At 29.0% G+C, this 24,384-nt stretch overlaps 1 protein-coding gene across 1 annotated transcript in view; it reads left to right on the forward strand.

Annotated features, from left to right (window-relative positions):
• Positions 1 to 40: 40 nt before the first annotated feature.
• Positions 41 to 24,384, forward strand: part of LOC129959551 (protein O-mannosyl-transferase TMTC4-like) — a 38,417-nt gene continuing 14,073 nt past the window's right edge. The window contains exons 1-11 of the mRNA XM_056072447.1: positions 41 to 221; positions 1,217 to 1,605; positions 1,907 to 2,099; positions 5,690 to 5,774; positions 6,663 to 6,772; positions 7,863 to 7,979; positions 14,056 to 14,208; positions 14,303 to 14,505; positions 17,517 to 17,697; positions 19,363 to 19,419; positions 20,485 to 20,556. Coding sequence (XP_055928422.1) covers positions 1,259 to 1,605; positions 1,907 to 2,099; positions 5,690 to 5,774; positions 6,663 to 6,772; positions 7,863 to 7,979; positions 14,056 to 14,208; positions 14,303 to 14,505; positions 17,517 to 17,697; positions 19,363 to 19,419; positions 20,485 to 20,556 — 1,518 coding nt within the window. The 5' untranslated portion in view covers positions 41 to 221; positions 1,217 to 1,258. The remainder of the gene's footprint in view (positions 222 to 1,216; positions 1,606 to 1,906; positions 2,100 to 5,689; positions 5,775 to 6,662; positions 6,773 to 7,862; positions 7,980 to 14,055; positions 14,209 to 14,302; positions 14,506 to 17,516; positions 17,698 to 19,362; positions 19,420 to 20,484; positions 20,557 to 24,384) is intronic.

A 24,384-nucleotide genomic window follows, 5' to 3' on the forward strand; every position in this document is an offset into this window, starting at 1 on the left:
CATTGCATGCTGTCAGTTCAATGTTTTCTTTTACTTTCTCTTGTTTATTAGTAATTCATAGGAAAGTTTAATGTGTTATGTTTATGTTAAATTCAAAACTTTTAGTGACGCAGTCGCTAAAAATGTTTTGTAGTAAGCCGATATTTAATGAATTTTTACCTCAAGCTAAAACAACTTAATATTTGATTTCAGTTTATTTTTACGCTCTTCAATTATGTTAAGTAAGAACTGTCGATATATGTATATTATGATATTTTAAGCGCTTTTAAAGAATTCTACTTCATAATGTTGTTCGTGTTGATTAATTAAAATACTAATTCACATTATATTCAATGGAGATGATATAAATTTCAGGAATATATATTTTATTTTGAATAAATGCTTTAGACTTGAATCCCTTTGTATTGCTTTTGCTCCTACTCATCATTTTTTCTCTGTTTCTTAAAACTATTTTTGTCCTTTATTCATGACACAAGTTTCGTTTTTTTAGAAGAGCTTTTTTTTTATTTGCATGAATAATATTTCTGTTTCATAATATAATTTTATATCAATACATTGGTGTATTTGATAAATAACTATGGTGTAAAGCTTTTCATTAATGAGTTTAATTAATTTTTTAATGCCTTAAAATGTTAAACCTTTTTATATGAGTGTTAATAGAAGAGAATAATTTGAAATTATGCAAGATATACTTTAATGAGCTTACATCTTGTATTTTTTTTCTTTTCGATTAATTATACGTGCATAATATATAAACAGTACATGCTTGTTTCAATTGTTGATAAATTCAGGTCAACCTGATTTGGAATGATCTTTTACAGATTGCATGCTAAAAATAATCAGTTAATTTTATTTTTTGTTGCATTTATGTATGTTTCTATTATTCCATTTCCAAGAAATTAAAGTAAAAGAGATTAAAATTATATTTTACAAGATGAAATTGTATTATTTTTTATCATTTTGTGAATCATCTTCTCTTTACATTGCTTGTATTTAAATAAGTTGTAATATTTTATGCATTTAACGCAACATTTGACATTTACTGATGCACTTTCAATGTATGCTTATTAGTTGTTTGCATTTTGTGTTTTGCATTAGTTCTTTTCAAACATTAATTTTCACAAATTGTTTGATTAATGGTTTTGTATTGAATTTATTTCATCAATTTATCAATTATAATTTTTATTTTAATAACATGAAGTTTTTTTTGTTTCAGTTAACTTGATTTTTATGCTTTCGTCCTGATCATATTTATATTATGGTGCCTCAGACTGATCATAATAAGAATTCTACTTGTATTGGCAATGGAAAAGGCCATGTTTCATATCCTACAGCAAAAAGTAAATCATGGGAGGATTCTCTTCCTATTCCATTGTGTATTCTACCTTGGTCATCCTGGATTATTTTCTTCATTTCTGTAGTTTGTTATGGCAACAGTATCAATGGAGAGTTTGTTTTTGATGATTCTGAAGCTGTAATAAACAATGCTGATCTTAAACCAGAGACTCCCTTATCAAATATTTTTAAGAATGATTTTTGGGGAACAAAGCTTACACATAATTCAAGTCACAAGTCTTATCGTCCTTTTACTGTTTTAACATTCAGGTATTTCTCCTTATTTTTTAAAAATGTTTTGTTTTATGATATTCTTATACAATATATTATATGTGTGACAAATCTTTTCAATTTGAGAATATAATGATTCCCATAAGAAATATTTTATGCTTTATGAATCTATAACTGTACTGCATATTTTAACATTTTAAACAGATTATAAATACTTACATTTTATATTAAAGGAATTTTGATTACTTTTTAAGAATTTTATGTGCATTCATTTGAATGTAATGTTTTTACTTGTTGAAACGTGTTTTGTGTTTTTTAAAAAAATTTGTTGTTTCTGTAGATTGAACTATTTTGTGACTGGACTTCATCCATTCAGTTTCCACCTTGTAAATATATTACTTCATGGTACAGTCAGTACTCTAGTTCTTAGAGTAATGAATTCCTTGTTCAATAAAATATTAGAACATGATGCACCAAAAGCTGCCTTTCTAAGTGCCTTGCTATTCTCTGTACATCCTATTCATACAGAAAGTGTAAGTGTAATACTATTGAATATTCATATATATATATAATATAAAAATATCACTTCCCTAAAATGTATTTGGAATTACTAATAATAATTTCATATGTTTGTGTTATTATTTAAATTGACATCTGCATTTATTTTTTCATTCTATTCAAGTGCTTCTTAAATCTTTCCCATTTGCAGTCTCTCTGTGGTCTTTAAAAAAATAAAAATCAGTTTTTGAACCCAACACCCCCCATCCCCTCTCAGATATACACATGATTAGGAAAATAAATATTTATATGATTATTTACAGAAGAAACATCTGAATCAAATTGTTTTATTTTTTCATCGTTTTAGTTGACAGTTTTTTATCAAAATAGTTTTCATTGTTATTTTTATACCTCACTTTTTAAGGATTCAACTGAAGCATTATTTTTATATCTCGAATTTTAAGAATGTAACAGAAATATTTAAAGCCACCTTTCTTACGACCATCCAACAATTTTCTATGCAATTGCATAAGGTACCATGACACACTAGAATTACTGCAGCGGTCATTTTAATGACTTAATTAATTTAATTTTATTTTCTTATTAATTTTAATATTTTTTTTTCTTTTCCTAGAAATTTTTGAATGTTACATAAATGTATTTTTGTTCATTTTAAATCAATATTTTTGCCAGTATTACTGCATATACTTACAATTACAGTTACTAGTTGTTTTTCACCATATCCCCCCCCCCCCGAAAAAAAAATTCACATTATTTTTATGATTTTCTTATCTATTTCCATATGTTCATAGAAAAACAGGTGCATTTGCCAAGATGGGGTTTGTGTATTTCACAGAAGCAGAAATTAGTGAGGAGAGAGGGAAGTAAAATACATGTTTATAAGTTTTGTATGCATATGACTGCACATTTCCAACATGTTATTTATTTTGCCTTTCAGTGGATGCAGGTGTACCTAACTTTAATTCATTTTGAATGATTTCAATGTTCTGACCTATTTAGTGACCTGTATATCCTATAGCATAAAAGTTTTGGTATGAAATATTTAACAAATGAAGAGATGCTGAAAGTCTTTGTGATGATAATTCTAGCTCAGAAATTGAACCTGATTGACTTTCATACCAAAAGTACATCCAATTTATCTGATGAAGACTGAATTATTCCTAATATTGCAACAAATGAATTTGTATCATCTGATATGAAGTCTATTCACAAAACAATAAATGAAAATAAAAGTTTAAACCAAGAAAATATTCCATTTTCAGATTCTAGTACATTTTCTAGAAGTGATATTCAAACTAGAGAAAGTAATCTGGGATGGCCAAACAAAACTCGAGAACGATGAAAATGTATCCAAAATGTTGAAAATGAAAGAGAAGAAGAAATAGCAATTGATGGTTTTGTTTGGAAAATAGAAAATATTTTGTCAAATGTTACAGGGAAATTTCCCTGGTAAAACATCTTATGAGAATTAGCTGGAACAACTTTGTATCCAAAGAGAAAAATAATTGATGGTAGCACAAACACTGCATAGATATTGTTTATCCACACAAAAAAAATATTGCATCACTTTCAACAGTGCACAGAAAATGAACCCCATAAGAAATTACAAAACAGTGCACAGAAAATGAACCCCATAAGAAATTACAAAATCCAAATGGGTATTTCTCCCTCAGTGTGTTAGATGCTTTCATTTTGCTTTTATAAGCTAATGGAGGACTTGGGCTGCAAAAGGACTATTTGTTTTGAGTTTATGGTCAAAATCCGGGGGCATGAAAATTTTCCCTGAGACAATGGTTAGGGACAAATTTCTGGAAATTATGAAGTATCTGTAATTTGATATGAAGTCAGCTAGTTCCTAAAGACTATAAACAGATCCATTTGCCCTGGTTTCAGATGTTTGGAATACATTTCTTTAAAACTTCTTGATGTATTATAAATCAGGTGAAAATATAACAGTAGACAAACGATTATTCCCCTTGAAGACTCAATACAGATTTATTCAGTAATGTCTAAAAGTCTAAATAAATTCACTATTAAATTTTTGTTTGCTACTGATGTAAAGTCAAAATTTTTATTGAGTGGGTATCCTTATTTGGGCAAGGATGAAACAAGGCCAGCTGGAGAAATGTTAGTTAAACATACAGCTTTTTATTTGATGGAATCCTACCACAACACTGGAAGAAACCTGACAACAAATCATTTTTTCACTTTGCTAAATTCAGTAAAATGAATGAGGACTGCAGAAATAAGCTGTATTGGCACAATAAATCATTCAAAAAGAGAAGTACCTTATTCATTCAAGCTTGAGAGATGAAGTCCCATTCTAGTAAGATTGCTGAGCTTAATAATATATTACTTATCAAAGAGAAAAAGAATAATGTTCTCCTTCTGCGTACCTTACACCCGACTTGAAAATCTTACCTAAGGAAAACAATATACCTAAAGTTGTGAAATATATTCAATTCAATGAAATACGGAGTTGATGTTTTGGTCAGATGGCAAGAAAATATTCAGTGAAGTAATTTTTATCCTTAACATTCTTGATTTGGCCGTCATATATGCTTGGATAATTTATAAAGAGATGACTGGACATAAAATCATCACTCATCATGATTTTATTCTGGATGTTTGCTGAGGAGCCTCAAAAGTTGTGCATTTAATCAAATGTTCCTCTGCTACCCTAGAAAAAATTGATGCATATGGGAACCTCTCTCATAAGTATAAACAATGCCTGATAAATGCATGCAATCGCAACAAAACTGCCATTTGTGAAAATTGTTAAAAAAAGGAGTTGCGGAAGTTAACTTTAGTTGCACGATTAAAATTAAGAAATCAGTTATCTGCATACATTGCCAAACTGAATAAACAAGTAATTCATTTATATAGTTTATAATAAATTTATTTCATATTGAAAATTGTTGTGAGACTATTTATAAAGTGTTGACAAATTTAAAGGTAACTATAATAATTTTGATTTTTTTAAAGCTTTCTTTATGTTTACTTATCTTTTATTTACAAATGCTGAAAATTTGAATAAAAATACCATAGTTTTTGATTATATTAGCTCATTTGTATGTTTAATTATCCTTTGTTTATAAATGTTCATTTATTAAATGAAGTATAATATATTTATAAGCTTTTAATTTATATAATATTACAACAAATTGTGCTATACCTATAATTATCATTGCAGTCAAAACGACTGCTGATCATAATTATAGGTATACAGAAAAAAATCATAATGCTAGTGAATCCTGGTTCTAATTCAACTAAGGAATTGATTTTCAATGACCTGTTGGATGCAGTATTAAAATAAAAAATGATGTGTATGTGCATCATGTGTTGGAGAAATAAATTTATATTAGAATGAAAATTAAGTTTCATTATCCCAATTCTCATTCTGCAATATCAGATTTATTTGGTCATTGTTAATAAATTTTTTCTACATATTGTATTCATACTATTTTCATGTAATTTTATATTTATTCCTTAACTAAGTATTTTTTTCTAAGTAAAATTACCTGAGATTTGAATTTTTAGTAATATCTATTTTAATCAATAGTGAACCTTACAGGATCTCAATTTATTTCCATGTTCTCTTTAGGTTTCAGCTGTCGTTGGTAGAGCTGATTTATTGTGTGGAATATTTTTTCTTCTGTCATTTCTTTCATATACTCAGACATCCAAAAGTAAGGCTAATGTGATAATCCTAATATTCATTATCATTTAAATTTTTAGATGCATGCTATGTATTAGTTAATTTATCCCTATTTTGTTTCTTTTTTAAATCTAAGTTAAAATTTGCATTATTAATATCAAATTAAAAATTTTATTGTTTGGCAAAGATTGACAACTTCTTACTTCAACTTCAGTTTTTGCATTTTTGACGAACAGTTTTTTTTATTTCTAATATTCATTTTCATTTATGAATTTTATATTATATTTTAAAATATGAATATTCAAAGCAAGAGTAGGAAATAAGAGATAACTTAATTTTGAGTTTGTGTAAGTGGGAATATTATGTTATTTATCTATAGGAAACATTGTTATATGTCGGAATAAACAAATAATATTCTGAAATTTCTCATTTCACTACACTTTTACATATTGCGTTTTTATTACTATAATGGTGTTTATATTAAGAATATTCTATATGCTCAAATATCTAGAAATAATGGTCCATGGTTTGACTGCATTTGCATATCAAAGCAAAATTGTATCTAATTATTCCTGTAATTTGTTTGAACTATCTTCGTAATTGTAGTTTGAGTTACTGGTCAACAGTTCTTTCTGCTGTTATGTTAACAGGTACAGCTTTTGTAAACAAGTTGTTGAAAGTCATTAATTTGAAATAGTTATAAGCTCCTGAATTTTTTTTTTCATATCTTCTATAAAATACTATAAGTTTTATTTAATTTTATTATTTTTTGAAGGAAATTATAAACAGCAATAATTTTACAATTTCAAAAAGTTTCTTTTATAACTAAATTATATAATTAACTCAATATTACACATTATTTGTTTCATTATATTCAGAGTTAAGTGAAAATATTCATGAAACAATTTTTATATTTTAGACTGTTCTTCATTTGGTAATAGTTCCACAGTCTCATTTTTGTGGCTATTTTGGAGCATTGTTCTTGCTGGTTTGGCTATGCTTTGTAAAGAACAAGGAATTACTGTTATTGTAAGTTTTATTTTTAATTCATAACTTCATTAGACATGTAAATATGAAGACTGAATTTCAATGAATACTTTTTCTATGATTTAATAATAATAATAATAATAATAATAATAATAATAATATGAATGATTTTTGGAGTCTATTATTTTGAAATATCCTTATTTAGAAGCATACAACTTTTTCATTTAGAATCAAATAATTAAGATATATTTGCCCAAAACTTTTATGTAGTATTTAAAATTGCCCCAATTTGGTATTTTATATAACTTTTTTTTCCAGATTTATATTAAAATACAAATGGGATCTTTTTTTTTTTTTTAAGTAAATTGTACAATTTTTATTACTGAGCCGTTTTGACTTTATCTGATTTATCAATATTGAAGATTAAAATGAGGGTAGTATGCTTTCTAAAGGAAAAAAAAAAAAAAAAAAAAAGGGAAAATGAACTAATTCCATTCATGATTTATAATTCTCAGGATGCATTCAAAAATAATAAAACATTTAGGAATTTCTTTGTATATTGTGTTACTGGAGAAAAAATGTTTAAGATATAAAATCATTTCAAAGTGATTTTTATTTGAATGCAAAGGACAGAATTTTTTCAAAATAAAATTGAAATTTAAGCATTTTTGTGTAAGTTTCTCCCAAAAGAAAGAATAATCTAAAAAATTGTAATAGGTAATCATATGAATTTCTGTTTATTGCAATGAATTGGTCTAAAATATTGCAATATATTCAATAATTAAGATTCATTTTATTATTTGTTCTGTGTTAAAAATTCAAGAAGAAAAAGGCCGTAAAAAAACTGAAGAGATTTTGCTGCATAATATCAATATTATAAAGTAGTAGTAGTAGTAGTAGTGCTGTTCTATTATTTATTAATTTTTTTGTGAATTTTATTTTCATTTTATTGCTTTGTATATTCTGATGTGGTTTTTATATGACAGCTCCAGTATGCTTACTTTCTATTTATTATTGAATATTTTTTCTTTTCAGTTGATCTAATATTTTTTAAGAAACAATTTGCTACCTACAGATTTTACTTTAACACTTATCACATGATTATTTTTTTAAAATTGTTTATCATTTTTAGGGTGTTTGCTACGTTTATGACATAATCATAGTTTGTAAGTTGGATTTACAAGATATCTACCACTACATATTTCACAAGCAGAATGGGCATCCTCCATTGCCTTTTTATGATAATAAGGTTTGATTTTTAAATTTAATGTATAATATTATATATTCTTAATTTTGCAATTCTTTGCTATAAATAAAAAAGTAATAATCATCATGCTTTGAAGCGTTCGCTTTTTTGTATATTATTGTATTTTTTTAGATGATTGGATTTGCTATTCTTCAATGAATTTTTTCAGTTCTCTGAACTGTCTTGACAAAAAATCAATTTAAAATATATACATCCTCTATTATGGTGTATAAAAGATGGTTACAGACAAAAGGATATGGGCTGGTATTTTATGGTACAGTCGTCAACAACAATAACAAAAAAGAACACCTCTGTAACTTTTTTAAATTTATAATCGCATCTTCACAAAATTGGCGTCGATGGAAATTACTTAAAGGAACAGGTTTGTTGCGATAAACAAACTGATTAACCGAGTTTTTAAAGATATTTAATTAATTAATAAACAAAGTTTTATTACATAAATATAGTTGATTAACTACTATCTCGAAATTTTTCCATGCCGGAAATCGAGATTTTTTTTTAACAATTCCATTCATCAGGTCTTTTTATATGCATGTATCAAATTTCGTTCCGCAATTCGCAGTAATTCTTGAGATATACTTAATTCTATTTGCGGAAAACTGCCCAAAAAGAACCAACCCATCTGGGACCTATATTAAACAAATCTGAGCTTCGTGATAGCAAAATTAGACCTTTTTCGAGTTTTTATTCCAGAGACAAATAATACGACTCAGATTTATCCTTAATTTGAGTGTAAAATTTAAAAATATTGTTACAAATCTGTAATGTTGTTTTCCAGCATGGTTAGTTCTATCACCGGAAAGACCAATTTACTATCATCTGTATTGGATGCTGCTCGGGTGCCGAGTCAGTAATCCCGGAGCATGGCGACCATTTGACGACTTGGCGACGAATTTGGCAACAAAATAGATAATGCTGGAAACTTCGAGAATTTTAACGATCCATCCATTGGGAACTGAGATACGCCTGATTGGTCCAGAAGGCTCTCGGTCCGCCTCCCGGGAACTATAAAAGGCTGGCAGTCTCTAGCTGAAGGCAGTGCTGATTCATTCCGTCTCCAGTTATGGAAGGGGACGGACGTAGCGCGAGCATATGCTCAAGTAATTTTTCTATGAGCAGTAAAGGCGCTCGACCGTCAATCAAATGCGTAGGATTTAAAGATAATGTTGATATTTCCCCAAGGGGATCTAACTTCTCATACAGCCACACAGTGCCATCTGGAACAGACAGCAAGTCAAGTACTGTTGCATCTCCTAGAGCAGTAGCTATTCTAACTACAAAGGAAAAACCCAACAAAATTCCACTACAATCACTCCAACCAAATATTCTAAGGGAATAGAAACTTGGATGAAAAATCACAGCGTAAGCAAATATACCAACGACAATTACCCCAACTTTGAAATAGACCTAGCTGAACCAGAAATTAAACAAATGGATATTGACAACCCAACTCAAGAAAACCACAAGAAAAATGATACCAACACTGAAAACTTCCAACCAGTAAATCCTAAAAAAGCTGCAAAAATTAGGAAAACTGAGGAAAGCCCTGAAATCATGGACACCTCAAATAGATTCGAAAACCTGAGCCAAAACCAAGAAATGCTCAATAATAGACCTGCTTCTATCAACCTAAAATTATCAAGTAACTACAACAAGAATACCCCCAGACAGAAAATAAACTGATCAGAAACATGATCGTCATTCAACCAGTTAATGAAGAAGAGAGAAATAAGATCATCGAACTATTAACAGAAAAAATTAAGAAGAATTCGTTCTATCTGAAAATTATGAAGACAGGTCATTAAAAGTAATTTTGAAAGGAATTCCCATAGACACAGAGAAGGAAGAAATCGCTAAAGAACGGAAAGAGAATCGCGGAAGAAAGAAACTACAACATAATAAGAATATCCCAACTTAGAAACTACAAGCGGAAAACCCTGTACCCAATTTCCGTACTTGAGATCAAGAAATCTAGAAGTGCACTCAACATCTATAATGAAAAAACCCTCCGCCATCTAAAAATCACAATAGAAAGCTACAGAAGAAAGACAACTGCAACCATCTGCTACAACTGGGCAGGATTTCATCATTCAGTCAGGAACTGTAGATTAGCACCCAAGTGCATCAAATGCGGTGGTACTCACCCAACCAGGAGCTGCAGTATTACAGAAAAAATTCAAGACCCAGTTTGCGTAAACTGCAAAGAAACAGGTCATACAGCTGCATGGAAAGGTTGTATTAAATTCCCCAAGCTAACAACAATCAACGGAAGACCCTCCTACGCAGAGATAACCAGAAAACATCAAAGAAATCAAGACCATCAACCCGTCCCCCCACCTCGAAAACAGAATACGACCCCTACTTCGACTGCTAATGAAGAATTCCCCTCCATCCTAGAAACCCTGTAAATCCTTAAAGAATCAAGAGAAGTACTTAAAGAATTCCCAAAATTAATAGAAGCAGCCAAGCTAGCAAAGAAAACAGATAACAAAGAAGAGAAAAAGTTGATGATCCTCAATGCTTTGATCGGCTAAGTCCCATCAAAAGTAAAGTCATCCCACTGCAATAACCCAGCATCCTGATTGGTCAGCTACGAACAATAGTTTATCCCTCACCTAACTCAGAAAACCTTCCTGCATCACCCTCTCCCACTCCCCTGACATCCTGCTTTCCTATTGGCCAAGACATCACTCCCACTCTCCCTCACCTGCAAAGAGCAAATTTTTTAAAGAATCAAGTCCAGTTTCACTCCTTCCACCGTATTATCAGGAACCACCACAGTTCATGCCATAATACCTAAAACTCAAGCGTAATTAGCCAGTTTTTGTCATAAAGGGGATAGTCCTATTCCAAGGACGGGTGCCCCGACAAGTCTACTATCGAAGTCGAAGCTGAAGGCAGTGCTTTGATTTCAACTCTTGTTAATTGTTGAACGAGCTCCCTCTCCCTGAGTGCTTCACCAGCTTATCGTTATTCTGCTGCGTTGTGCTATTGCGTACTGCTGTGTATGTCTCCGGCTGTGAATTTGTCTGCGTATCAGTGATTTCGTGTTTAATAAAGTCGTCTGTCACCGAAGCCTGTTGACTGTGCGTCTCCATACATACACTACACGAACTCTTCAACTTTACGGATTTACAGGCGGAAGTCCCGTAACAATATGAATGTTTTTCTTTTTATTTAAATATTGAAGCATTTTCATTACCTTTAAAATCTGTTCATCATTTACTCTTTTTTATTGATCTGTCCAAAGAAATTAACATCTTAATTTTTATGGCGTCTGGAAGGACTTATTTTCAGGCAGAAACAATTGTTAATTGGACTGAAAAGTTATTAAGTTTACTACTGTAAGAATGACAAATTGGCGGGAAGTCTTTTTACGTAAGGCTGATATAATCAAGAAAAATGCAACGAATGAGCCAAGCACATTATCATGTTACAGTTTCAAACGATCAGAAGTTCGAAAAATATGTTTTTACATAAACGCAAATGCGAGGAAGCGATTATTTAATCATTCTGAGAGAATCATTTTACGGATATTTTTAAAATGTTCTCTACCTAATTAAAGAAATTCATGAATGAATGCTGAACATTAATTCATTAAATATGTAAATAATAGGTGCTAATTGAGTTACTTATTTTAGAGTTAATTTATTTACTGAATGATAAGAAATGGTACGGATTCATTTACCTTTAAATAATCACTGCCTGTAAAGAGTAAAAATTAATTAAACATTCCAACAGCCAGTTGGTCCTGCAATCTAATTTTATATCATCTGAGTAGGAAAAAAGCATTCATTTTTTAAAAGAAAGCAAAATTCATATTAAATTAAAATTGTCAGAACTGAAAATAAATTTAATATTTAAATGCGATATTATAATGGCTGTTAAAGCTCGTGCTTCATAAAAAGTATACCTATGAATACAAACAAATTTAATATACGATACCTCAAAAAGTGGTCGCTGCAAATTGACTGTAGGAATTTTACAATTTTTTTGAGTATTTCGAAAACTGTTTGAAGTATGCGCACAATTTCTAAGATTCCGGCATTTTAGCATATCATCGTTGCTCCCTTGTAAAAATTTTATAATGTTACAATTCACTTTTCCCGCATTCATTTTTAAAAATTCATAAAAAAATATTAAATTTGGATTATTTATGCATTTATTTCGTAACTTCATAAGATGCGATAATTTCTTTAGGTGTGTGAACATTTTTTGTGGGGAATATCTAATAGTTTCCGAAATATTTCCGCAAGTTCGTAAGACTTCTTTAATATTTGATGCGTCATTTTTCAAAACCTCATAACTCTTGAAATTATCATCAGAATCTCATAAAATTTTATTGGATGCTTAATTTTATTATTACAAAACGATTCAACAACAACAACAAAAAAATCATAATTTAAATGTAAAACTTTCGAAATAATAGATAAATTAACTCGCTTAATCTATCTTAACAAATCTCTTTTCGAATCATATCCATCAACACCAAATTTGTGTAGATGCGATAGTAAATAACAAAGTTGCAAAAGTGCTCCTTTTTTTTTTGTTGACGACTGTATGTATTGTATTGCTTTTTAATAGGCTTTACATTCTGTTTCTTGCATTATCATTAGTATCTATTGAATTATATACTTATTGCATCTTAATTTTTATATATTAGATATATCTATTAGATATGATGCAATAACTATTAAATATATATTTAATTTGCAGTGTAAACTTATGTTAGGAAGATCTGTTTTAATAGTATTAGTATAGATTGTTAAGAGTATTCTTTTAGTGTGCATATTAGGAGTATTCCTGAAAATATTTTTTTAATGTGAAAGCAGTATTTTAAAATTTATATTAAAACGTAACTTCTGAATGCAATTAAGAATCTTTAGTAGTTCATTAATATACTATATTAAGGAATCTGATGTTCAGATTATTAGTCATCTTAAAAGATTGTAGAAATCCTTGTTTAAGCTTTTGAAATGAAATGTTGTCATATCTTTCTATATAATACGCTAATGTGTGTATCACAGAAATCATTCTTATTACTTTATTGCCGGATAGCATCAGTTAAATGTAAACAAATCACAATACGAACGTTTTAGACTGGATTCATTGAATATTTTTATTCCTGCATTTAGTTCAGTGCTTCCTTGATTAATGACAGGGCTAACCCAAAACTCTATTCCTTCAACGGAAGTGAGATGCAAAGGGAAAAAAAAAAAAAAAAAAAAAAAAAAAAAACACCATTAAACAAAGCTTACATGAGTGTGAAAATTTTCTTAAACATTACCAGATGGGTAATCGCTCTGACTTACTAATGGAAATTTATGACCATATCTATCAAAACTTATTGTCTCATAAAAATGATTTTTGCATTATCTAAAACTCCAAAAATTGCATTTTTAATGGTATCGATTTCATTTCTGTACAATGTTTTCTTTAATTTTAATTAATTAATATTTTAAATATAATACATAATCTGTAACAAAAAATACATTTTTTAGTTTGCACGCCTAATAATTCGTGTAGATTTACTCAATTAAATTCAGGTTTTTCGGTCTTAAAAAGTAAGAAGGGGGGGGGACTGCATTTTCACATTAACAATTAAAAATGTCAATCTGGTTTAACAAACTGGTCGCCAAAGGTGGCTAATTAGGTTTTTAACAAAATAGTTCTAAACAGATTCTAAATGGTTTAGGAAAAGGAAAATCATGAAGAAAATTTGATTTTTTTTTCATTTAATTTCATTTTTTTTATTATTATTTTTTTTAATTATGGTTGCATATCCTATAGTAATTTATTTACATGATATTTTGGTCGAATAACTTTAGAAAGACTTCTGATTTCTATGGTCTGTTTTGAATTTTACATACAAATTCTAAGACTTGAAATATTACTAGAAATTGCTATTACTTTGCTTGATTTAATTTTGATTTTAGTCTTTATGTAATGAATAATGTTTTTTGGTTTAAGATCATTTTAACTGCTCATATTTGCATTTTATTGTAGAATTTTGTTCCCATTGTTTTATTTGAAATTCATTTTTTTTTTCAATTTGCAGAAAACCTTCACTCTATTTTTTATGAAGCAAATTATCCTTTTTCTTGGAGGATGTTTTTTATTAGCTCTGAGGTGGTTCATAATGGGTGCTTCTACCCCTGTCTTCCAGCAAGTTGATAATCCAGCATCCTTTGAAGAAAATATCTTAGTTAGGGTAAAATGCCAAAGTTATAAACTTTAAACATTAATTTTTTATTAAAAAAATTCTGATACTTTTTTCTTTTGTAATTGATATATTCTTTTTTTAGATGATAAACTATCACTACATATATTCTATGAATGTATGGCTTTTGATCCATCCATATTGGCTCTGTTTTGATTGGTCAATGGGTTGCATACCGCTTATAAAAGCAATTAATGATAAACGTTTGTTAGCTGTCTTGATTTTTTGGATCTTTTTGGGGCATCTTCTCTACAGTATTGTAGCGTATCCTGATAAAAAAATTCGAAGGTAAATTATAAGTTTTGGAAATAAATTATGCTACCACATCTTTTTATTTCATACTTTTTAGTGTATTAAATGCTTTAAAATTCTGTAGACTTGATATTTTATTTATAAATTCTATTAAAAATTTTTTGCTTGAAACGGGGATTTTTAAATCATCATTTTGTAATTTGTATGCAGTTTTTAATGAGCAAAACAAACAATAAGAACAAAAGTTAAAACCAGGCTTATTGTATCTAATTCTGAAATTCTTTTCTTTCAGTGTTTGTTATGCTAGCAATGAAAAAAATTAAATAAATTCAAATGTTTTTTTCCCATATATTTGTTTTGATTAGAATTTTTATTAGTGATTGTTTTGTTAAAAACCTAATCATGTCTTTGTGTTTGTTGTTAAGATACATTACAGCAGCTAAACGATGCAGGAACTATATTAAAAGTTTTTGTTTTATTATTTTAAATATATATTTGTGTTTGTTATACAACTAATTTCAGAAATCATATTTTAATGCAGTTATTAATTTTGCATAGTTACCTTATACACCGAGGTGACAAAGTCATGATATATCTAAATATACAGATAGCACTAGTATCGTGTATAAAATGTATAAATAGGTATTGCATTGGCAGAGCTTTCATTTGTATTCACGTGGAAAGGTTACTGACGTGATTATGGCCGCACGACGGGAATTAACACTTTAAAAACGCGGAATGGTAGTTGGAGCTAGACGCATTGGACATTCCATTGTGGAAATCGTTAGGGAATCGAACATTCTGAGACCTGCGACGTCAAAAGTGTATCGAGAATACCTAATTTCAGGCATAACTTCCCACCATGGACAAAACACTGACTGACCGTATGCACTTAATGACCGAGACCAGCGATGTGTGTGTCGAATAGTCAGTGTTAATAGACAAGGAACATTGAGTGGAATAGTCACTGGAATCAATGTGAGACATATGGCAGAGGTGTCCGTTATGACAGTGCGGCGAAATTTGACTTTAATGGTCTTTGACTGCAGACGACTAACTCGCGTGTCTTTACTATCAGCATGACATTGTCTGCAGCGCCTCCCCTGGGTTCATGACCATATCAGCTGGAGCCTAGACGACTGGAAAGCTGTGGCTTAGTCAGATGAGTCACGATTTCTTTTGGTAAGAACTAATGACGGGGTTCCAGTGTAGCGTAGACCATAGATCGAAGTTGTCAACAAGGCATTGTGCAAGCTGGTTGTGGCTCCATAATGATGTGGGTTGTTTTTTACATGGAATGGACTGGGTCCTCTGGTTCAACTGAGCCTATAATTGATTCGAAATGGTTATATTGCAGCCATTCATGGACTTCATGCACCCAAACAACGATGGAATTGTGGATGATAATGCGCCTTGCCACCAGGCCACAACTGTTCGCGATTGGTTGGAACAATATTCTGCATTTGGCAGTTGGCCACTTAGATCACCCGACATGAATCCCATCGAATATTTATGGAAAATAATTGGGAGGTCAATTTGTGCACACAATCCTGCAATGGAAACCCTTTCGCAATTATGGACGTCTACAGAGGCAGCATGGCTGAATATTTCCGCAGGGGACTTCCAACGGCTTGTTGACGTCAAATTGCTGCACTTAACCGTGCAAAAGGAGGTCCGACACGTTATTAGGGGTATCTCATTAATTTTGTTACCTCAGTGTAATTTTGTTATGAGCTATAATATTTTTATGTTAATGTAGTTAAAGTTAATTGTTTTACACACATGAAATTTGTGTCTTGTATTAAAAACTTCTAATAAAAAAAATCCTAAAATACTAAACCTATTACTAAATATTTAATTTCACATTTCAACTTAATCATCATGCTAATGACATTTTAATTTTTTATTTAATAAGGTTGTGAAAATCTATATTTATGCATTTTTCCTTGTGACTATGCAGCATCCGTGTTTGAATGCAATTATACTTTAGCAAACATATATAATCTATACATATCGTAATAAGTATGTGAACATGGTGAAACAGATAGGAATCGTACCAATTATACTTCTGAAATATTAATGTTTTGCTAATATTTTATAAATCATTATATTTATTTATTTGTTAGGTAAGCTGATATATTTCTTTTTATCGATCTGGCTGCATTATGACTGAAATCAATATGTGTTTTCATTTTTTTATTTACTCTTTCCTGGTAAATTAATAAATTCTCTGATCTTTTTTAAATGTGGGTAGAACTAGCAATGCCATATTTTTATCTTCAGGCTTAAAGTGACTTTTATTTCAAAATATTTATAGAGCAATATTCTAGCAGGTATGATTATTAAAAAAACCTTATTTTTGTAAATTTGTTTTTCTTGATGGGTATTGTCATTTGTATTTATGGTACAGTTAAGTCATATATATACAGATGGCGGATGTTTTTAAGCACTTATATTATTGAGTGTAAATTTATTATTGTAACTTTGAACTAATAGTGGTGATACTGATTTGATGTGGAAAAAGAAAAGATTAAATGCAAATGAAATGAATATGTTAAGTTCTTATATTATTGAGTGTAAATTATTATTGTACTTTTGAACTGATAGTAGTGATATTGATTGAATATGAAAAAGAAAATGTTTAGAAATGTATTAATCATGTAATTGGAAAATGAGGTCATCAATACAGAAAGCTGCAATTTTATTATAGAACACTTACTTTACGCACATGGAGGGCTAAATAATTACATTGTAGTTATATGATGTATCCCTCCTTTTTATTTCAATTTATAGAAGTAATTAATGTTTTAAATTTAAAAAATTCAGTTTTTGCTATCTCAACATGTTTTGTAAAAATATTAGGGTCCCCCCCCCCTCCAAGAAGATAGTTTTATTTAAAAACATTCGAGTAAAATTGAAATGTACATTTAAAATCATTGTATGGGAAATTTCAAGATATTTAATTTTATGTTGTTTAAAACTGTTAATTTTTATACTTAATTGTTTTGCATCATAGCCAGGCAATTAAAAAAATGCATTTGTTTTAGGTTATTGTGCTTCTCATTAGCCTTCATCCTAGTACCTTTCCTCCCTGCTTCTAATTTATTTTTCCGAGTGGGATTTGTTGTTGCAGAAAGAGCTCTTTATCTGCCTAGTATGGGATTTTGTATGCTTATTGTGATTGGCTTAAAACAACTGACCGTTTTTTTAGGTCAGAATTGCCAAATGGTATGTAGAGTTCATCTTTTACTTATAATCAAAAATCTATAATATCATTCTATAAGTCTGTTCTATGATTTTTTATTAAATGAATTTATAAATGGGAATGGGATTCTATCTAGCAAAAAACGAAGAATCTTATTTTTTGAAATAATTGCAGTTTATATCGTATCTGCATAAGATTATTTATTATTATTGTATTTGCACTCAGAAAAATGAGGATATACATTTTAATTTATTTTGGTAGCATTAATGTCTTTTGATTACAATGAGGTTATACATTTTATATTTTAAAGGATTAATGTTTTTTGATAAAGCTGTTTTTAGATAGGTTCTGTTAATGACGCGGTGATTTGGGTGACACCTAACAGAGCCATTATCGCACTTTTATTATTACTATGCCATATTAAAATACTTATATCAAAATTACATTTGATTTTTTACAGAAAATAATTCAAAATTTGCTGGATCAAATTATAGTAGCTTTTTATTTTCTTATTTTCCTATAAGAGAATTTCAATGATTTTTGTAGCTTCCTTCGGTTCTTTCAAGACTTGTAAAACAATGAAAACGTGTGAATTCAAGTGCAGATATTGTTATATATATATTTACTGTCACCTTTTGTGAAATATAATTTTTTTCTTATTTTGCCATAGAATCCAGAGGAATAAATTCCAATTTTTAAGAAATTATTAACTCCTTCCTTTTTTTTTTTTTGCATACTCTTTTTGTCCCATGACTCTATTTTGATGTTTGATAAAATAAATGTTACTCTTAAGTTTAAACTTACACCAGTTTGTGATAGATATGCTATCGTTTGGTATTTTGAATTACAAGTCTGCAAAATATGCATTTTTATCAGATTTATTTTTATTCATGATAATCACTTTAGACACTTTTTTAATATAATCATTGGATGTTAACATTTCTCCTGTTGCCTGATTGATATGCTTATTTCACTAGTCTTAAGAAGGTTTCTTATAAGATAAATGCACAATTTATTTCTTTTTAATTTGAGCTGTCTTAATGATACATATCTATCATGGATTTTGTTTTAATTATTTTTATATAGTTCTTTTTATGACATTTTATATTTGCCAGGGTTGTAGTCTTATTACAATTCAGAGTTTTCAGTGAAATACTTTCTGTTTTGTGTATGCATGATTTTGATTATCACAGTTAGGTATAAATTAAGGTATTACAGTTAGTTATTATAGTTAAGTATAAATTAAGTTAGTTTAGGTATAAATATGGAATTTAATATGCTAAAATAGACAAGAAAATCTTGCTACATGAAAATGTTTTCCAATAAAAGATTTTCAAAAGAAAATTTAATAAGCTTGTACATTCTTTTTCATATCGTGTATGTAAGTATTGAATGTTTTTATGGATGTGTAAAATTAAATAATTATAAAAAGTTATTATTATTATCATTTAAAATCTATCTTAGCATGTTTACACATTAAAAAATTTATTAAAATATAGTGCTAATTTAGATTATAGTTTCTTGATAAATTATTCTATTGAAATTTAGATGCTATTGAAATTTAATTTTTGTGCCTCATAATGTATCCAGCATTAATGGGTCAGCATTAGATTAGTCAACATGTTGCAATTCAATTACTAAATGATTTGTCCACTTATTATTTCAAACTTACAATATATATATTTTAGGGCATTCAGTGTTCTGTTATTTTGTTACTTGCAGTATTTGGTATTCGCTGTATTCAAGTAAGTGCTCTGTTTTAATTTCAAGTTGAATTCTTGAATGAATGATTATTTTCAATTTTGAGTTTTATAGTATTTGCAATTATTAAAGTTCAATTATCTGAGCTTAGGTTGGTGTTAGAACGTTTCTCTATTGCAATAATTTTGAAAACTTTTAAAAAGAAGTGCATATTTCTTTGTTTTTCCACATATGTTTATCAAATAAATTTTAAAACCATGATCTATCTTGATTTTTTTTTTTTTTTGCAAATTAAAAGAGTCAAGGAATTTTATCTATAAAATATATGTAATGCAATGAAAATTTATTAATGAATGATTTTTTTTCCTGTTACTTTATGAGTTTATTGGTTATTGAAAATTGATTACAATTTTGATAGCCAATCATTACGCAAAATGCTTAGTTCTGATATGAAGATTTTAAAAGTATGCGAGTCAAATTCTGTATATCTAAAAATTTAAGAATCCAATTTCTGCTAGTTTCTTACTTTTCTTTCTGGTAGTTGAAAAGTAACGCATTTCTGTTGTAATATAAGGGAAATCTTGTGTACAGTTTCTCAGTTTACGTTAGAATAAAAATTATGCGAGTCTAGTCAGCTGCTCATCGACTTTATCATAATTAATATTTCAGATTGATAAACAAAGGCATGTATATATCTCTGAATTTTTTTTTTTTTTTTTTTTTTTTTGCTAGCCATACTTAATGTTTTTGTAAAAATTTCAGCAATTTCTTCATAAAATATTTTTTTGAAAAATTTATTTTAGCACAACACATTGATTTTGATCTTCTGTATATTTTAGGATGAATCTTTATTACTAAATTTTTCTTTTTTAATAAGCTTTTTTTTTTTTTTAATTCTTAGTCAAAATCGTGCCCTTTTAAAGAAACAAATAAATGATAAATGAGCAAAACTGATATTCTTATATACAAACAAAAGTTAAAATAATTTCTTTCAACTCCATTTATTACTTAAATTTTAGCATTCATATTTCTCTATTTTAAGAGTTGTTATTTAGAAGTTAGTTAAAAAACAAATACGGATGTTTTGAATAATGTCACTATTCTTCTAGAGAAGTGCTGAGTGGAAAAATGAAGAAACACTTTTCCGTTCTGGTTTAAATGTCTGCCCTCTGAATGCCAAGGTATTGTAATTATTTGCTTGCTTGATTTATTGTTATTATTATAATTTAATTGAATGATGTAACGCATCTTTTACTTTATAATGTTTTGAGCAGTTGTAGTTGTGAAAAATGTAGGACTTAAAGCTGTTACACTTCTTTTCTCCATCTATTTATAATGTTTTCGTAAATTTCATGTATTGTTTATTCTAACCCTTTATATTCTAATAATATTTGAGAGTACAGTTTTAATCAAACGTTTATATTTTTGTAATATGACCGCTTTACAATACTTCAGGGGTGTTTGTGCTCCGGGGAAACCCCGGAATTCCGGACATTTTGAACTTCGATACCCGGAAATTCCGGGGATCGTCGTTCAAAAGGAAGTAGGAATAATAATGAATTATTTATTTTGATCTGGGTAATTTTGTTTGCTTTGAAAGCAGAAAACGCAAGGTCAGTGTGTGTGGTGAAAACTTTTCCTTTCTTTCTCCAAAGGCAGTGATAATGCGTGAAAAGGGGGAAAAAAACTTCTTTTTTGTTCTTTCCTTATTGCGAGTTATGACTCATTCCCCCGGTTCTCGGACATTCTCTTCTGGATTCTTTTCGGCAAGTAGGCGCGGCAGAAAAAAAAAGGGAGAGACTTCGTTCGACCAGATGTGCGATCACGTGACCTGGGTTCAAAGGTCTTAATTTTGCAAAAAAAGTAATTCATTGAACTTTTATAATTATGTCATTCAATACTTCATAATTGTAATTTTTCATTTCTCCCCCCCCCCTCTCGAAACTCCAAAATGTCGGTAGTAAGTCCGTAAAAGTTTCAGGGGATTTTTTGGGGTCCCACAAACACCCCTGATACTTGCAAGGATATGAAAAGTGTTAAAGGATTTAATAATAATTGATTTCATGATTATAAGTTTTATCTATAAATTCGTAATTATTGCCTTTTCTTGACAAAAGAAGTATCTGCTGTTTCAAATTGCGTCCCCCCCCCAAAAAAAATCAGTTCTTTGAGCCTTTCAATTATTTCATTGCATCCCAAATATTTTACAAACACAGGATGGCACTTATTCAATATATAAAAACATCGAACAAATAAAGGTAATAATTTAAAATTTATTTTTTATCAGCCATTTACTGATTCCATATTCAATTGGCCATGCTGCTATCCATACTGATTGAATTCCCCATCATATAGGGAAGATGCATGCTAGATTTTCCCCCTCTTTAGAAATTACTGTGACTTTAAGTCACCACAGTGAAGTTTATTACTGGAAATTTAGTGGAAAGTTTATTACTGGAAATTTTGATTTTAATTGTTATTTACTGAATGTTTCATGTTTTAGGCTTATTACTAGTATGCTTCATAAATTTTCAGCTGTTATATTTGCTAAACAATAATGAAATTTCGGAAAATTTGTAAACTAAAATACCTATGGTTTCTCTTATGCTATCCAGACTGTGTGAGAAAAGTATCAGTTATTTTTTCAGATGAATTATGAAGTAACTCAGATAGTGTAATAAATAATTAATTCAGTGTTACAAATTAGTAAAACAAATGTGCGCATTTTTTTTAAAGTTCTAAAAATATTTCTTAGCTGAATTTTCTCCAGCAAATAGCCTTTGTAAATTTAATTTTTCTGATAGCTAATCCAATTCTGCAATTGATAAAGTGAGTGCTGGTATAAGAGGAGATAAATTATTGAAAAAATTACATTCCGAAATAGAAATATGCTGTAAAAATTATCAGCTTTTCAAGCATGCCTGTCAGAAATTTGTTTTAAAAATGATGGCGTACATAATTATTTATGTCCCAATTATTCTTTAATTCGAAATGTTATATGTATTGACCCAGTACATAGGGTGTCTCAAAAACCTTGACCGCGGCTTTTATTCCTAAAATATTGATCGTAGACTATACTGTAAATTGCAAATTTGTCTAAAAAAGGTGCAAATTACTATGAAATCAATTAAAGTTTTCAGGGGATTAAACTAAAAAAATACAAAATTTAAGTTTTTATACGGACCCCATACAAAAAAATTCCCAGTGAGTAAAATGTGCCGCATACTCTAATAAGGTCATGTACGAAATTTCAGCATATCACAAAAAGTCTTAAAAATATGAAACTACAGAAATGCTGACTTAAACCACTTTTCGATGCCTGGATATGAGTTCGCAAAGAGAAAAAAATCATGTCGCATGTTCGTGTTTTAGGTGTCGTACGCAAATTAACAAAGAAAGTAATGATTGAATAAATAAATAATAATTTTACTATTTATTGGTTCAAAAGTATTAAAAATGTGTAGAAATAATAACTTAAAGGAAAGATTACTTTAATGAAAGATTACATAAGATTTTTTACAAGTTCACTGATTGTGCTATGTATGTTATATTTTGTAATTCATGATATAAAATTTTAAAGTATTTTTCAGAAAGCATAGATTTTAAAATTTGTATTTAAAACTAAAGATATGAAGCATATTTAATTTTCTTATGATGCATTCCTCCGTCGCGTCATCTGCACTGAAGCTGTAAACATTTGCATTTTAATTTGTGATTGGTCCTTCTCCAACTTTGTTTTAACATATTTTTGAGAATTCTCATAATAAAATTCTAAAATTTTGTACATGACCTTATTAGAGGATGGGACACATTTTACTCACTGGGAATTTTTTGTACGGGGTCCGTATAAACATTTAAATTTTGTATTTTTTAAAGTTTAATCCCCTGAAAACTTTAATCGATTTCTTAACATTTTGCACTTTTTTTACGCCACTTTGTAATTTAAAGTATATGTCTATTTTAATTTCAATATTTCAATATTTAAGGAATAAAAGCCGCGGTCAAAGTTTTTGAGATACCCTGTATATGGCAGAAAAAACTAATAAGTGTGAAAACAAAATGAAACAAATTCTTTTGCGCCGGAAAAGACAAATAGATGAGGATGAATGTGAAGCTGTTCTAATAAAGTATATAGATTTCTTGAGAAATGTGCTCAAACCATCCTTACTCGATTTCAAGAATTTTATTGTCAGATAAATGAAATTGGATGATTTTTTTATTCTCTTTTTTTGAAGGCAATAAGTTGTGGAAGGTTTTTAAAATTATTTTCTTTCTTTCTCATGGACAAACATCTATTGAATGAGGATTCATTATTATTAAACATATTTTGGTGGAACAGTTGAATGAAATATCACATATTTCACGGCGTTTATTTTGTTATCATGTTAAACAATCTGGTGGAATCCACTTCTAAACATTGCTAAAGAATAGAATATCTGCATCAGCAACCCATTCTAAATATGGGGAACAAAGAGCTAAAGAAATTACTGCCAATTACATAAAGTTAAGACATTAGAATCTGATTCGTCAATCTCTTTATGGGAAAAGAAACTGCTGAAATTGAATGTAATGCTAATGTACTTGCTCAACCATCAGAGCAAACCAGAGACTTTTCACTGCTAAAAAAATCTAATGAGTTGCGAAAAATTATTGACGAGAAAATTGAATAGTTGAAAGAGAGTTAAATTTCTATTACTTATATTCTTAACCTTTTTTTCTATTAAGAAATTGAAATGTTAAAGAAAAGGCAAGGTTATATTTTTTCTTTTTCTTAATACAGATTGTAATGTAAATTAAATATTTCAAATATGGTTTGATGGTGTGTGAATTAGATTTTCATGAGAAATTTGCAGAAAACATTTTAAGTAACTTAGTTTTAATGTTTATGAAAACTATACAATAGTTACTGGTGGTATTCTATGTTTCTATTTTTTTAAAACTGAGTAGTTTTTTTTTTTTTGGTCATCTTGATGAATTTTATCATAACTTAGTTCCGTAATCAAAACTAT

The sequence above is a fragment of the Argiope bruennichi genome, chromosome X1 (genome assembly GCF_947563725.1).
Source record: "Argiope bruennichi chromosome X1, qqArgBrue1.1, whole genome shotgun sequence".
Classification (NCBI taxonomy): domain Eukaryota; kingdom Metazoa; phylum Arthropoda; class Arachnida; order Araneae; family Araneidae; genus Argiope; species Argiope bruennichi.